Genomic DNA, 14,423 nt, shown 5'->3' with positions numbered 1-14,423 from the left:
TTTGCTCCTGAATCCCAGTGCAAGTAGCAGTTGGAACTGAATGTCCTCTCTTTGGGAGAACAGTACGCTTCCTGCAGCTGCTCCTTCTCTGGTAATGGGTAAGCTAGGCTGGTACTTCCCTTGAGACACCCTCCTGGGTGGCAGGGGAAGCTGCCTCCTAATAGTCCCTGGTCTCCTGGCTGATGACAAGCCCAGAGTGTCTGCAACAACTCTCGCTCTTTTAACTTCCAGGTAAATTTGCTGACAAGCTTTTGTAAATCCATTGCCCTTGTCCATCATTAAGTGTAACAAATGCCACTAAACCTTCCCCAAAATATTAGCACAGGCATACAGGGAAAAGTCTGATCAACAACTTTTTTGAACTTATTGGTAAGGCAATTTCAACTATGAAAGATACAATTTCAACTATGAAACATAAATGTAGTTATAAGAACCTTGCTATATTTACATATGGCAAAGAAGCAGAAATACTAAATTACTAAGGCACATTATCCATCTGATTGTTCTGTAAAACTGCACCACCAAGTTGAAGTAAGCCAGGTATAATTACAATTAGGTTACTTTCTAGATCATTTGCCTAATTGATTCAAATATAAATACCACCCTATGGAACAGATGCCCCAAAGGTAGCAAATCATTGTTTTATAGCATTAAATGAAGGTTTCTAACAGCGGAATTCTATGCCTGTCTACTCAAAAGTAAGTCACACTGAGTTTAATGGGACTTAGTTCGTGGTAAATGTGTATTGGATTGCAGTCTAAAAGTGTAAAAAAAGGATAGACCGATGTGCTCCTCCTACGGCAATTAGGCAAACAGCTAAATACAAGGATGAATTGACATGTTACCTGAAGATGAATTTAAACTCACAAAAAGTATTGCAAGTATAGTGTACCTCGGGTTAAGAAGTTAATTCGTTCTGAAGGTCTGTTCTTAACCTGAAACTGTTCTTAACCTGAAGCACCACTTTAGCTAATGGGGCCTCCTGCTGCCACTGCGCTGCCAGAGCATGATTTCTGTTCTCATCCTGAAGCAAAGTTCTTAACCCGAAGTACTATTTCTGGGTTAGTGGAGTCTGTAACCTGAAGTGTCTGTAACTCGAGGTACCACTGTACAACTAAGGAAAATGTTTCCATTAGTATGGTTAGTAAAACCCAATTTTAGTAACTAAATCAACTTGTACAAGGGTTTTTTTAAAAAATGGCTCACTTTATTAGCTATGCCAAAAAAAATGTGATCACCAGGACCCTTCCCTGCACATCCACACAAGGAAATGGATAACTCCTGCTCCCTTCCCCAGACTGGATTCAATTCAGAAAGCACTTTTGAAGGTTTTCCCATTTAGGCCGCAATCCTAGTGTCACATACCTGGGGGGAGTAAGCCCCACTGAAGTCAACAGGACTTACTTTTGAGTAAGCAATGTTAGGATTGTGCTGTTAACTGTTATGTGGCTGAGGCACTCCAGGCATATTGGCTACATAAGGGACAAGGAAGGTGGAAGCTTGCTGGGCTGGGATCAGGTGTGGTTGCCCAGACAATACACACCCACCTATGCAATTCCTAATTTTTTTTGGGGGGGGGGGAGGACGACAACAGGGGTGTGACAGTCTTGCCAGGGGTCAGTGGCACACTAAACACGCCAAGCAAAAATGTGGAACCCTCACATTACACTTAAAAAGCTCAGCATACAGAGTCATCATTTATGAAGCCAAAGTTCTAAGACCTAAAGCTGCTATGACACTTCTGGTGCCAAAACCTTGACAAGGGAGAAACTAGACTAAGGTCAGAAAACTGCTGAAATTAGAAAGCTAGAAATACAAGCCTGCTGTGAACAGACTATTAACAAACGTTTCCAGAAAACAGATTGCAATTTAAATAAAACTAACTTGCTTGAGGAAATGCTTATAGTTTCTTTTACACTATCAACAAAGAGATTTTAAATAAGCTTGATAAATACGCTAAGTTAACTGAGAGTGACGCGGCACAGAATTACAATACTGCATCACATGGAAACTAGAATAACATGAGCAATTACACATGATGTGTAGAAACATCTCCTGGACATATTAATTATCAAAGAAATACCACAATCAAACTCCCCAAACTAACGGTTAAAATATGGTTTCAGTCCCAGTAGGAAGCTTCTAAAACATAAGATCACCAAACCAATAAAAACTCTGTCAACTACCTGGGTGGAATTGAAAGCACTCCAGCACTATTATCCTTCTGAAGCAACTGCTAAACCTCAACCATGGAAAATGGTCCACTAACATCTTGGCATTGCACTACTTGCATGGTGACCTGCATATGTGTATATTTATACCTATAATGGCATCATACTCAAGTTTAACCACAACAAGGACTGGAAAATATAAGAGCTTCCAAGCTTCCTCCAAAGGAAGACTGAACATGAAGAGCAAAGCTCAGATTCGAGTGAGACTGAAGTTAGAACATTGCATAGTGATAGCACCATAAAATAGCACCAAGCAGAAGAAATGTAGGGATACTCCTGTATAACTGAGCAGAGTGGTGCCAGAAGGAGGTTGCACATTCTGCAATGACTTTAACCACAAGACAGAGTACGGGTCTGCTTTACCCTTGCAATAACAAAAAGAAAATGCCAGAACAAACCAAACAGATGTTTCAATTTATAAATAAAACACCTTTTTATGTAAAACATATGGCTACGTTCTACAAACTAAAATGAATAATTTGCTACCGGTCTGTTAAGTGTCACAAATCACCCTATTCTCAAGAACCAAAGCAGAATCCTGCATGTGAAAAAACTGATGATGATGTCTTCAGAATACGGTACCCACATTTCAGGTGTTATACTGAAAACTATTGAAGCTTACATTTAAAGGGCATTCTGAACAAAAATAGCTTGCTGTCTACTAAATAGGGACGGTCAAAAGAACATTTGCATCCAACTGTTGGAGTTGTTTACACCATTTTTGGGTTAGATGGTGGAGAGTGTCATGGTAGAGCAACTAAAGGTGTTCCTAGAGAGAAAAAAATGCCTACATCCATTTCAAAGTATGTTCAGACCCAGATTCAGGACTGAATCAGCCTCAGTCATCCTCATGGATGATTGTTACTGGGATAAGGGTAGTGGGAGTGCAAGCCTGCTTCTTCTACTCTATCTCTCAGTGGCTTTTGATACCACCGACTATGGCGGACCAAGTCCATGGGATAGATATTGCAGAGTCATGCTCTTTGGCCCCATAGCCACTATGTTATGGGGTCCCACAGGCACTATTTTCTCCCCAGTGCTATTCAGCAGCTATATAAATCTATTGGGAGTTTGGGGGCAAGGTGTCATCAGTATGTTGATGACACCCATCTTGCTTCTCAAGTTACATTGAAATCAGGAGAGGGTATGAAAGACCTGGACTGGTGCCTGGATGCAGTGGTGGACTGGATGAGGGCCAATAAACTGAATCATGGGAGGACAGGGTTTGTGGGTGAGTAGTTCCCAAATCTAGGATACAACCCTGGATGGGGTTGCATTTTTCTCTCAGTCTCTTCTTTACCAGACTAAACATATCCAATTCCTTCGACTTTTCCTCATAAGGCTTTGTTTCCAGACCCGTACAAAGGACAGGCACCTAATGGTCAGGGGTGATGGGAATTGTAGTCCAGCAATACCTCATTAGCTTCCTCTGACCTAAAAGGTCTCTTTATGAGAAGGAACTTTGTCTTTCGTTTACTACAAAATTAGCATTCCTAGTTTTTCTCCCCCATCTATCAAATGACAAAACTAGGAAACATGTACTTGGATAGCATGCTACTATTTTCAGCTCACTCACTTACTCTTGAGTATTGGGTATATTCACAATTTTGTTAGTACAAACTAAGACATTTCTACTTTTGAGGTACTAGTCATACATTGGATAAGGTTTATTAAACCAGGGGTTTATTTATGAGGAAATATGCACAGAACTTTTACATTTTAAAAATATACCAAATAGTACAATTATATCTATTAACTAAATTATAATTGATGTGCTATAGGCTCTTAAAGCGGTAGAATAATCTGATGGCTGTTGTTTAAGTATTGCCTACATCTCATTTTTCCTCAAAATGTTGTTTTATTTGGAGGGCGTAGTTTTTTCTATGGTTTCAAATTTTTCAGAAATTTTGTGTCCCTAATGACAACCTAGATTACCTATTTATTAGCAGATAACTTACACAAAACCTGTGACTGATTCATGGATTAGCGTTATTTCAAAATTGGAGGTTGTGAGTAGTTTCAGTCCAAAGAAACCAGAATCAGTAAGCGAAGAACAAACCTTAGCTACAGATAATGCTATGTTTGGTGCAAAAGAAATCACAACTTCCAGTTTGGATATAACACCACACCAAGGATTGTGGTTTGCTGCCCCTGCCTTCTAGTAAGGAGGAGCAGAACAGCTCAAAAAGGTGCCAGAAATCACCATTAACACCTACTTGTGCGCCCACCTGAGAGGTGCTGGAACTGAGTTCCAGTGAGTTCCAGCTGAAAAAAAAGCCCTCCTCACACTATTCATTTGCAGAAGACACTGAAATTCAAAGAAGATGGTAACACAAACCACTTGTGGTGTTGAAAAATCACCAAGCAAGTAAAAGAGATGGCTAAAAAGAGATACTCTGGACATACTGCTTTATATATAATCTTCAAATTGCAGAGATCCACTGTTTATGAGGTTTTCAGTGCTGCAAGATACTGGATAGGAAGATCTCACAGGGAGATCTCAAATAACCTTTCTTTATAGGTGCAAAGATTTCTAGCAATTAATCAGTGCCTGAACGGATGACAAAGATTATGAAGTTTCATCTCAGTTTCTATTAGCAAAATCAATGGATATTGCCACCTAGACATAATAAATATCCTCATACAAAATAGAATTTCTGGATTATAAAAGGGAAGTCAGGTGATGAAGGCTGATGGTGACTCAGAAGTGTAAAACATACAAGCACTATAAATGTGGGAAATTGGTGGTTGCCACACCGAAAGAAGACAAGCTAAGGGGCACATTACTCTTAGAAGTGACTGGAATAAACTTACTCTCATAAGGGAAAACAATAAATGGGAAAGGCTAATTGTACATTTTACTTGTGCTGTGAACTGACAAATTTTTTCAAATTGATTTTAGATCAAAGTACAAAATGCTTACATTTGATGCTAAATATGGTTTATGTACTCAATAATGCAAAGACATTTTTAGAAAAGCAATTAAGATTTGATACCACTTTGTCATATATATGCAAGCAAAGCATCCGAAAGAAACAAAAGCAGCTTGTAAGTTTGTTAATCTGTTATACCTATTGAAATTTTAAAAGGAGGTAAAGTCAGTTGAGTCCATTGTGCCAGAAGGTCAAGAGGAAGAGGTTAATATGGGGAGGGGAGGGGAGTAGGTTTTTTGCTACAAACTCTAAGGAAATATTAAAGTTAAAAGTTGGCAGGGCGTTTACTTCCTTTAACATAGTTGTTAAAACAGAAATTTTCATTTTATTTGCAACTGTTAGTGTTCGCAAATGAAGTTGTTTTAGCAAATGAAGCGACACTTTCAAGAAAGTCATTATTTGTGAAGTGACAGTTCTGGGACTACAGGCTACTTACTACAACAGTGGCTGGATAGATGGTTGTGAAAACATTTGCACTAGGAATCTGAAGACTGGGAAGGTGCTGATAGCCCCCCTTTAGGTTAATGTAAGATGAATACAATTTCTCTTCCCTAGCTCCAAGACATTTCCCTGGACCAGGGGTCAGCAACCTCTTTCAGCCATGGGCCAATCCACCATCCCTCAGACCATGTGGTGGACCGGACTATATTTTGAAAAATACATATGAACAAATTCCTATGCCCCAAAAATAACCCAGAGATGCATTTTTAATAAAAGCACACATTCTACTCATATTAAAAAAAACATGCAGGCCCTACAAATAACCCCAAGATGCACTTTAAATAAAAGAACACATTCTACTCATGTAAAAACACCTTGATTCTGGGACAATCTGCGGGCCGGAATGAGGTGATTGGGCCACATCCAGCCCCCGGGCCTTAGGTTGCCTACCCCTGTCCTAGACTTTCAAGGCCTGCTGTACACACATGTTCCTTTGCATTACGAAGATGGGGAGGTAAACAAATAAATAAGAGGGCAATGAAGAGGGCAATAATCCAGATGACAATATCAAGCTGTGCTTACATGTTTCATCAGTTGTTTAGGGTGATTTGAAAAGTATGCTAGGGCACTCTCTTCATAATCCAAAACTTTTTTCAACAAATGTGACGGCAAAAGCATATAATATGTTATATATAAAATATAATGCTCACCAGCACAGTCCCAATGGACAGACTGATCATAGGTGCAAATTGCTAAAAGCGGCCTATGTCCATTGTTGTTGACAGTCAGTTCGACCATGAGTCTTTGTGGTTTCATCCAGTGCTACAAGGTATTGTCATGAGCAGTATTTGAAGACCAAGTCTGGGTAAAAGACACAGTGGTGGAGCTTTTACTATGTCTATTGTTCTGTCCTGTTTTCTCCTCTAAGGAGTGATCTGTAGCAACTCACTCCCAACTATCAAACTGATTTGAGTCTTCATTCACTTTTTTGTAACATTCCAAATTAAGTAACAAGAATCCCTTCTACAGGAAGCAGTGCCAGAGGAAGGATATGCCTTAAAGAGCTTACTTCCTGTTTGTCTCACCCCATACTGAGCATCAGCCTCCACACATTGATCCATTCTCAATCTGGGTGGGTCAATACATGGAACCTGGTGTTCACCCTTGAAAATCAGCAATTAAAAAATAAACAACAGCCACACCTTGCTGACTCTGGCAACAACTACTCTTTCAGCTAAGGAAAAGAAGCTACTGCTAAAAATTCAGAAAGAAACTGCTTCACATTGTGAAATGTAAATGTTTTTTAAGATGTAAAAAGCCATATGCAGATTCAACACTGTGAATCTAAACTTGTAACTAAAAACAAAATAAGCAGCGCAAACAAAGACAAAAAACACCCACTTTTTAAAAACTATTCCTTCTATTAGATGGGCAGACAGATTCTATCAAAGCTTACTCAGAAGTAAATTTTGTGGCTAGTAAAAGCTTGTCTTTCCGGCAGAATTTTGTAAGAAAAAGACGTGTGGCACACGCCTGCCCTAGCACTGCATGTGTCTTTAGGACAGGAATGGCCACCCTGTAGCTCTCAATATGTTGCTGAACTATGTCTTCCATAATTCTTAATAAGTGGCTATACTGGCTAGGACCAATTGGAGCTGTAGTTCAATAACATCTGGAAGGCCACAAGCTAACCATTCCTACTTCAGAAACTACAACCCTTTATAGTCATTCCAAGCAACCAAATCATGAAACTATCATCACTTTTGAGTGCACAACCTGAAAATTCCTTTGCTATGGCCAATATGCCAGGAATAGACCAACAAATCTCATTTATTCAACCTCAGCCTGTGGCTCCAGAAGCCTTCCTGCCCAAGCACAACTCAGGATAGTGGCTGAAGTGAGGTCACGTAAGGCCACCAGACCTCCAACAACACCCAAGGGGAATATAGTGCCCCATTCCTTTATATCTACCTCTGACCATCAAAGCATACTGCATGTTGAATATACACTGAGTGACCTTAATGGAATTCTTTCATATGTTTGCTGGCTTTTTAAAAATAAAATATTTCTTTTCTTAATACCACTTACTCTCATTTAAGGGTGCACAGTATTGCAGCTTTTATCACTGGACATGCTGTTGCAGCAGAAGAGATTGTTACTCACTATTTACTATTTTTAAAAATTTACTCCAACCCCTATTTATACCATAGTGAAAAGTTCTACTGATCAACCACCACCATATTAACAACTCTTTTCTACTAAACTCATATATAATCCAGCTAGCATCCCTGCCACTCAAAATTGTTCCATAAGAGGGTATGCTATGCTGCTATGCATTGAATACGGGTTACTACCCTTATTATTCATTAAAGCTTTCCCTTAAAAAATGTGCATTTCATCAAAACTAGTAGCGAAGTCATAGTGCAGGCATAGGCAAACTCCGGCCCTCCAGATGTTTGGGACTACAATTCCCATCATCCCTAACTAACAGGGCCAGTGGTCAGGGATGATGGGAATTGTAGTCCCGAACATCTGGAGGGCCGGCGTTTGCCTATGCCTGTCATATGCAAGGAGAGCCACTGTGCTGCTGTCCAGAAGTTGTTGGATGCAGCTCCAATCATCCCCAGTCACCATGACCAATGCCCAGGGATGAGGGAGCTGGAGATCATCACAATGGTTACCTGTGCCATATTGCATATGCAATTATTCAATGATTTTCTGAATCATTTCTATTTTCTCAAATTTAGCTATGAAAGATCTGGGCTTAATATTTGTTCATTTTGATTTTAAGGACACACATCAACACAAAACAATTTTTTCATTTACAGTAAAATTGTGTCTTACTTGTAAAGGAACACCTTGAAGTGATTTATCCGTGTAGCCAAATACATAGTGTTATCCCCCCCCCCATTTCAAATTCATTTCCAGTTACAATTTGTAAAATAATGATTGCTATACAGAATCCTTATATTCTACACTGAAAACATTATCTGTTGCTTTAAAGCAAGGAACGCTTACAGCAACAAAAGGGAGTGATAGACATAAGGGTCATATTTCCGGTTTACAAGATAAAAACTAACTTAGCTGCATTAAGCACTGCTAAATAAACTAGACAGGCTGTTAGCTGGGATACTGCAAAAATAATCAGGATGGTTTCCCAGGAAAATAAAAGTACTGGTTCCATTGCTAGTACACGCACATCAGATAAACAGAAGTAAATGCAAAGGAACAGCAGCTTCTCCCCTCCCCCACTCAAATGCATACCTGACTTGCAGAGTGAATTGAGACACTAACTCCAGCACAGCACAGTAGGCAATGGCAATCTTCTTAGTAAGTTTCTTTTAAGAAATACAATAAAAGGATACAGCCTTAAAGCGCCAGTCTGAGTCCCGATGGCAAGTATCTTCTGAACAGGATCAAAAGCCAAGGCCGAAGGCTGATAGGGGAAACCATGGCGTACAGTCTGTCATGTCAGAGTGGTGAAGCAATGGTGCAACGGGCAGTAGAAGAAAAATAAAACAAAGAACAAATGAGAAAGAAGCAATGTCATTTTACTTTCACTTAATTAAAGGAACCACAAGTATATGAAAGAGCAGAATTATCTAAAAAAGGGTAAATAATTAATTCAAACCTCACTGAACATGGATATGCTAAAATGAAACCTTAATTCTATCCCTACTCATGTATATTTAAACAAAACAATCTACCCATTCACCTCTCACCTTTATTGTATTCCTAGCCTAATCTGCAATTCTTTCCATAAATAGCTGTGGTTAAGACATCTGAATTAGAATCAAGAGTCCCTGGGAAATGTGATGATGCAGCCAGTTCTGTAAATTAAATGACCACTAATTATTAAAATGGCTCTTCAGAGAGCCATCACTATTTCTCTGAAGCAGGCCCTGAATGACATAAGCTTGCCAGCCCAGGGTAGCTTTCAAAAAACTCTTACCCACACAGACACCCGCAACTAGAAATTGCAATAGCAGTCCCCTTCTTTGCAATATCTGAGCCAAATAAATTAAGATGGAAAAAATACTTTCTATCACATTCCGTCTCAAGTGCATGTCCCACATGCCTTATAATTACAAAAATAAATGTGCATCTCAGTTCAGCTTTTTGTGGCACTAAAATGTAGGGGGAAATCTGCAAATAAAAGTATACTTAAGTGAAATACATGTGTCACACCTGAATCATCAAATTGGGCTAGCTGGTGGGAAGTTGCAGGGGAAAGGGGGGGGAATACAACGCAGGTAACACTAAAAGTGTTTTAATCTTTAGGATCAACCCCCCCCCTTGTTGTTGTTTTTTAAGAGAAAGTGTTCAATACACAAACAAGTCAAACTACAGCAGCTTCGGCCACAGGTGTTGCAAAGGTAGAGATGAGCATAACATCCACATCATTTCTTATTTCAATTTGGCACAGCTGGTGAATTAAACTGCTGCATCATCCTTTTGGAATTTAGACCTCAACTGCATATACTGTGCTGTGTCTGGATAGAAATATTACTAATTCATCCAACCAAGCACTCCATCCTAAAAATTTTAAAAGACTATTCCTCTATAATGAACTGATTGCGCTGAAGCTTGTTAAAATGCCTGTGCATGGAATGATGAGGAGAATTCGGTGCCAGGTCCCGTTATCCACCCCCTTTTTTATAACACTGATGAACACAGCACTGATGAGCCCATTAGATGTTTCTCCTCCAGAGAGAGGCATCTCAAGATCCGCGAGTGCATTTTAGGAATACTGTAGCCTGAAACGCAAGCGGGTGAATTGTGGTTGGAGGGGAAAAGATGCTGCTAAATAAAAGCCTAGAGTCCATCATAGCATTGGCGTCATCGGCGTCGCCTCCCCCACCACCATAATTTTTGTATCAAAAAAGAAGAAGAAGAGGAAGATAGATGCAAATCGACAGCTTTGGAACTGGAAGCATCAAAGTCCAGAGGCTGCAGAGCCCATCATGGCTACATCATCGTCCTCCACCCCCCCCCCCTTTTCCTTCCCAACCGGCTGTTAACGGCTGCAGCATTCACCTTGCAGAGCTGGAAGTGCTCGGACTGTAGGGTCTCCTGGATGTCGTTCTCCCGGGTTGCAGGCGGCGGCTGCTGCGAGGAGGCGGCAGCCGAGGAGGAGGACGACGAGCCCGCCGTCAGGCCGTCCAGCACCTTCCTGATGTTAAATTTCCTCATGGTCTCTCCGGCGGCGCACCCTATTCTTCTCCCTCCTCCTCTCCCTCCTCCCCCTCGCCACCCGCCTCTTGCCGTGGCTCCTGCTCCCGCCTTATCACACGCACCTCAGGCAAAGCACAGCAGAGGCGAGCCGAAGAAGGGAAGAAGCAGGCAGGCAGGCGGGAGGGCAGGACGGCTGGTCCCGACGGGGTCGAAGCGGGGGGGGGGGGCACCGAAACAAACGCCTCTTTCTCCCCTGCTCTCTCTCTCCCCACCTTCCCCTTCATCCAACCATCCCCACCACCATGATGTGCATGGAGGGGACCGAGAACCAGACGCAGAGGCGGAGGGGGCAGAGCACAGACACCCTCGCCAGGTAGGGAAAGGGAGTGGACCTGGCCGAGGAAGAGGAAGAGCCCGACAGGAAGGAAGGAGCACGGAGTAAATAAATATAGCGCGAGGTTAACGCAGCAGCAGCAGCGCTTCCTCCTCCAGACGCGCACGGAAGACACACATACACACACACACTCTCAGGCAAGCGAAAGCCGGGAGACAGCGGCGGCTTCCCCCACCCTCCTTCTGCCGGGAATAGTCGGAGCGCCTCCCGCCTCGCTTCTCCCTCCAAGGCTCCTCCTGGAAGGCCTCTCCCAGGCAGCCTCTTGCAGGCTTCGCCGTTCCCTGCCTCGCTGCGCCTCGCCGCCCAAGCCCTAATCCTGGGCCCTCTCTCCGCCACTGGCTTCAGGCCCGTCCCTTCCCCACGCACACACGACACGACACGCACACCCCCCTCGCTACTGCGCGCCTGTCAAGCGAGCGAGCCGAGCGCGCGTCTGCCTCGCTGCTTCTCTCTCTGCCGCCTTCTCCCCCCGCGCTCGTGCGGCTGCGAGCCACCAAGAAGTGACAGCGGCGGCAGCAGCAGCCTCAGCTTCCCACCCCTTTCCCCTCCTGCCAGTCGCGCATACTGGGAGCAACTACAGCAGCCGCTGTCATCCCGCCATGTGCCCCCCGCTCCTCCGCCGCCTCCTCCCCTTCTCTCTCTCTGCGCCCCAGACGCCGCTGCAACTCCGCCCGCCCCGGACGCCGGCCTCCCCTCAGTGCGACTCCTGCCCCGGGAGCGTCACCTGAGGCGCTTCGCAGTGGTGGTAGCGGCGGCTGTGCCGCCGGCTGTCACACGCCCCCACAACCATCCTCTCGCAAAGGCTGCGCCGGGCTTCCGCTACCTCCTCCACCCTTTCCCAGCCTCGATTCCCCTCCTCGCTCGACAAACACGGAAATTCAGCCCCCGCCGTGAGAAAACAGCGGCGGCAACGACGCTGCTGCTGCTGCTGCTGCTGTCGCCGCCTTCCTTCTCCTCCTCCCTCCCCCACCCGCTCTCCACACGCCACCACTGTGGCAGCTGCCGCTGTTGCCTCCTTAAACTGCTGGTGGTGGCAAAGCCAGAGCGAGTAACGAGGAGCATGCGCGCTCAAAGGCCTCCAGCAGCACCCGGATGTCACTGCTTTCCCCCACCTTTCCCTCTTTATTTACTTATGCATCTACCCCCCCCCCTTTCCCCAAATTATTTATTGCTCCTTAGTGCCTGGTCGAGGTCGGTGCAAGGAAGGCCTTTAGGGCCGCAATCACTTACTCAGGGAGTAACACAGACACCCGCCCCCCTAACGTGCATGATTAGATCCAGCTGCACGTGTGGTGGGTTTGGCCCCACTCTCTCGCGCTAACTCTCCCTTCTGATGTGGCTTAAATAGCTACGGCTCCAGTCCTACGCACGTTACCTAAGAGTAAACCCCATGGAACGCAGCGGGACTTGTTTCCTAGCTGAAACTGCATAGGAGCGGGCTGTATCTTAACTGTTCAAATAAGGGATTAGCAGCGCAGGGCCAGCTCAGAAACAGATCAGCTGGGGCAGCTATTCATCTAAATCCCCCGCCCCCAGAGTCTGGGTCTGCTGATTCAGCACGTTCTCTTCCACGTCCGCCCACCGCCACTGCTACAGAGTAGTACGACGGCCCTTGGAGGTGATCTCCGCTGGTCCCCAGGAGAGCCCGGGGATCTGTTCCGTATTCTAAACTCCGCGCAGTAGTAGAGAGTGTAATCCCCTCTCCCCGTTGCTTTCCACACACGCCCCTCCTCCGCTTTCCACGCTTCTCCAGGTTTGAGGTGGCTCAAGCTGAACTGGAAGAAGTTTCCCGAGAGAAAAGCAAAAGAAGAGCGAATACAGTGGCGTTTTTTGCTTGCTCTCTAGTTTTTTATGATTGGGATAATGTATATCTGACATGAGAGAAGAGCGTCCTTCAGGATTCTGATTGTGGCGAGATACTGTTTTGTAGAAGCGAAACGAGACAGTGGGGTTAAATGAACCCTTCCTCTAAACTTTGACAAAACACCTAAGTCTGAAGTAATGTGAGAGAACAGTTCTGCAGAGGCACACCTAGGATTCACCAGGTTGGCCCCCACCATAGGTGCAGTCCGAGGGGCGCCTTTGGCAGGTACACAAAGGATGGGAGGGCACCCCTCATTAAGGGCACAAAAGACTGGGCACTGATACAGCTCCTCACCAAGGGCATAAGGGAGCCTAGGTACACCTCTGCAGGTGTGTAACACTTGGTGCTTTGAAAAGAGCTACAGAAAATCCTGATAATGTTATTGTCACCCTACTGTGTTTCATCAGGCAATGCCGAATAACTGTTTGGTTCTGTTTCAGACCAAGCATGGATGCTAGTTATTGTTTTCTTCCCATAAATTTGTGTCCCACCACATCTTAAGGCCAAAAGGTATTTAAAATACAGTGGTATCTCAGGTTACATACGCTTCAGGTTACATACACTTCAGGTTACAGACTCCGCTGACCCAGAAATAGTGCTTCAGGTTAAGAACTTTGCTTCAGGATGAGAACAGAAATTGTGCTCCGGCAGCACGGCGGCAGCTAAAGTGGTGCTTCAGATTAAGAACAGTTTCAGGTTAAGAATGGACCTCCGGAACGAATTAAGTACTTAACCCGAGGTACAACTGTACGGATTTATAATGAAATGAAGTAGCAATTCATTTTTAAACTGTAAAGACTAAGCCTGAGTATTGAGGCTTGTTGCTATTATAAACAAGAACTACATTAGATATTTCAGTGGTGGTGATTCAAGGTTATTGCAAGACCTTTTCTTTGAATGGCAAAAACATCTCGAACACCCACAGAATCTCAGGGCATTTTCAGATGTGCCATTATGTGACCATCTGGGGGCGAGCCTGATTGAGCGTGGTGGGACTTATTTCTGAGTGAACGCGTATCGGGTCGGACTACATGAAACACATTTGAACCTCTCTAGATTTTTGTGCCATGTGTAGGTGCTGTTAATTTGGAATTTGAAAGAAACATCCAAACTACATTTTGGCACAGGGCATGTTATACACCAATTTGGAGCAAAGCTAGTTAAAGCTTCATGTGTGACAATGACCTCAATCTGTTGATGTGGCTAAGGATTACACTTCTGTCATTAAAACCTTTTTTTGTACCCTGGTGACTCAGGACATTTTGGCCACAATCCAAGACAGAATTACAGGCATGTAAACTAATATAAGCATGCTTAGCTCTTCATCCTAGTAAACTGTATTGTGGGTAGCATGTGCCTACCTGAGCTTCTAAGCAGTCCACTGC

At 43.8% G+C, this 14,423-nt stretch overlaps 1 protein-coding gene across 5 annotated transcripts in view; it reads right to left on the bottom strand.

Moving 5' to 3' along the window:
* Nucleotides 1-12,221, bottom strand: part of STXBP5 (syntaxin binding protein 5) — a 126,243-nt gene extending 114,022 nt beyond the window's left edge. For 3 of the 5 annotated variants that reach the window (XM_081186298.1, XM_081186300.1, XM_081186299.1), the window contains exons 1-2: nt 10,643-12,221; nt 8,971-9,068 (exon numbers count right to left, since the gene is read on the bottom strand). In XM_081186298.1, coding sequence (XP_081042424.1) covers nt 8,971-9,068; nt 10,643-10,798 — 254 coding nt within the window. In that variant the 5' untranslated portion in view covers nt 10,799-12,221. The remainder of the gene's footprint in view (nt 1-8,970; nt 9,069-10,642) is intronic. The other 2 variants (XM_081186301.1, XM_081186302.1) reach the window with 1 other exon arrangement.
* Between the last annotated feature and the right edge of the window lie 2,202 nt (nt 12,222-14,423).

The sequence above is a fragment of the Podarcis bocagei genome (assembly GCF_964188305.1).
Source record: "Podarcis bocagei genome assembly, chromosome: 3".
NCBI classification, from domain to species: domain Eukaryota; kingdom Metazoa; phylum Chordata; class Lepidosauria; order Squamata; family Lacertidae; genus Podarcis; species Podarcis bocagei.
The sequence above is the reverse complement of the archived record's forward strand: the minus strand, read 5'-3'. Positions and strand labels throughout refer to the sequence as shown.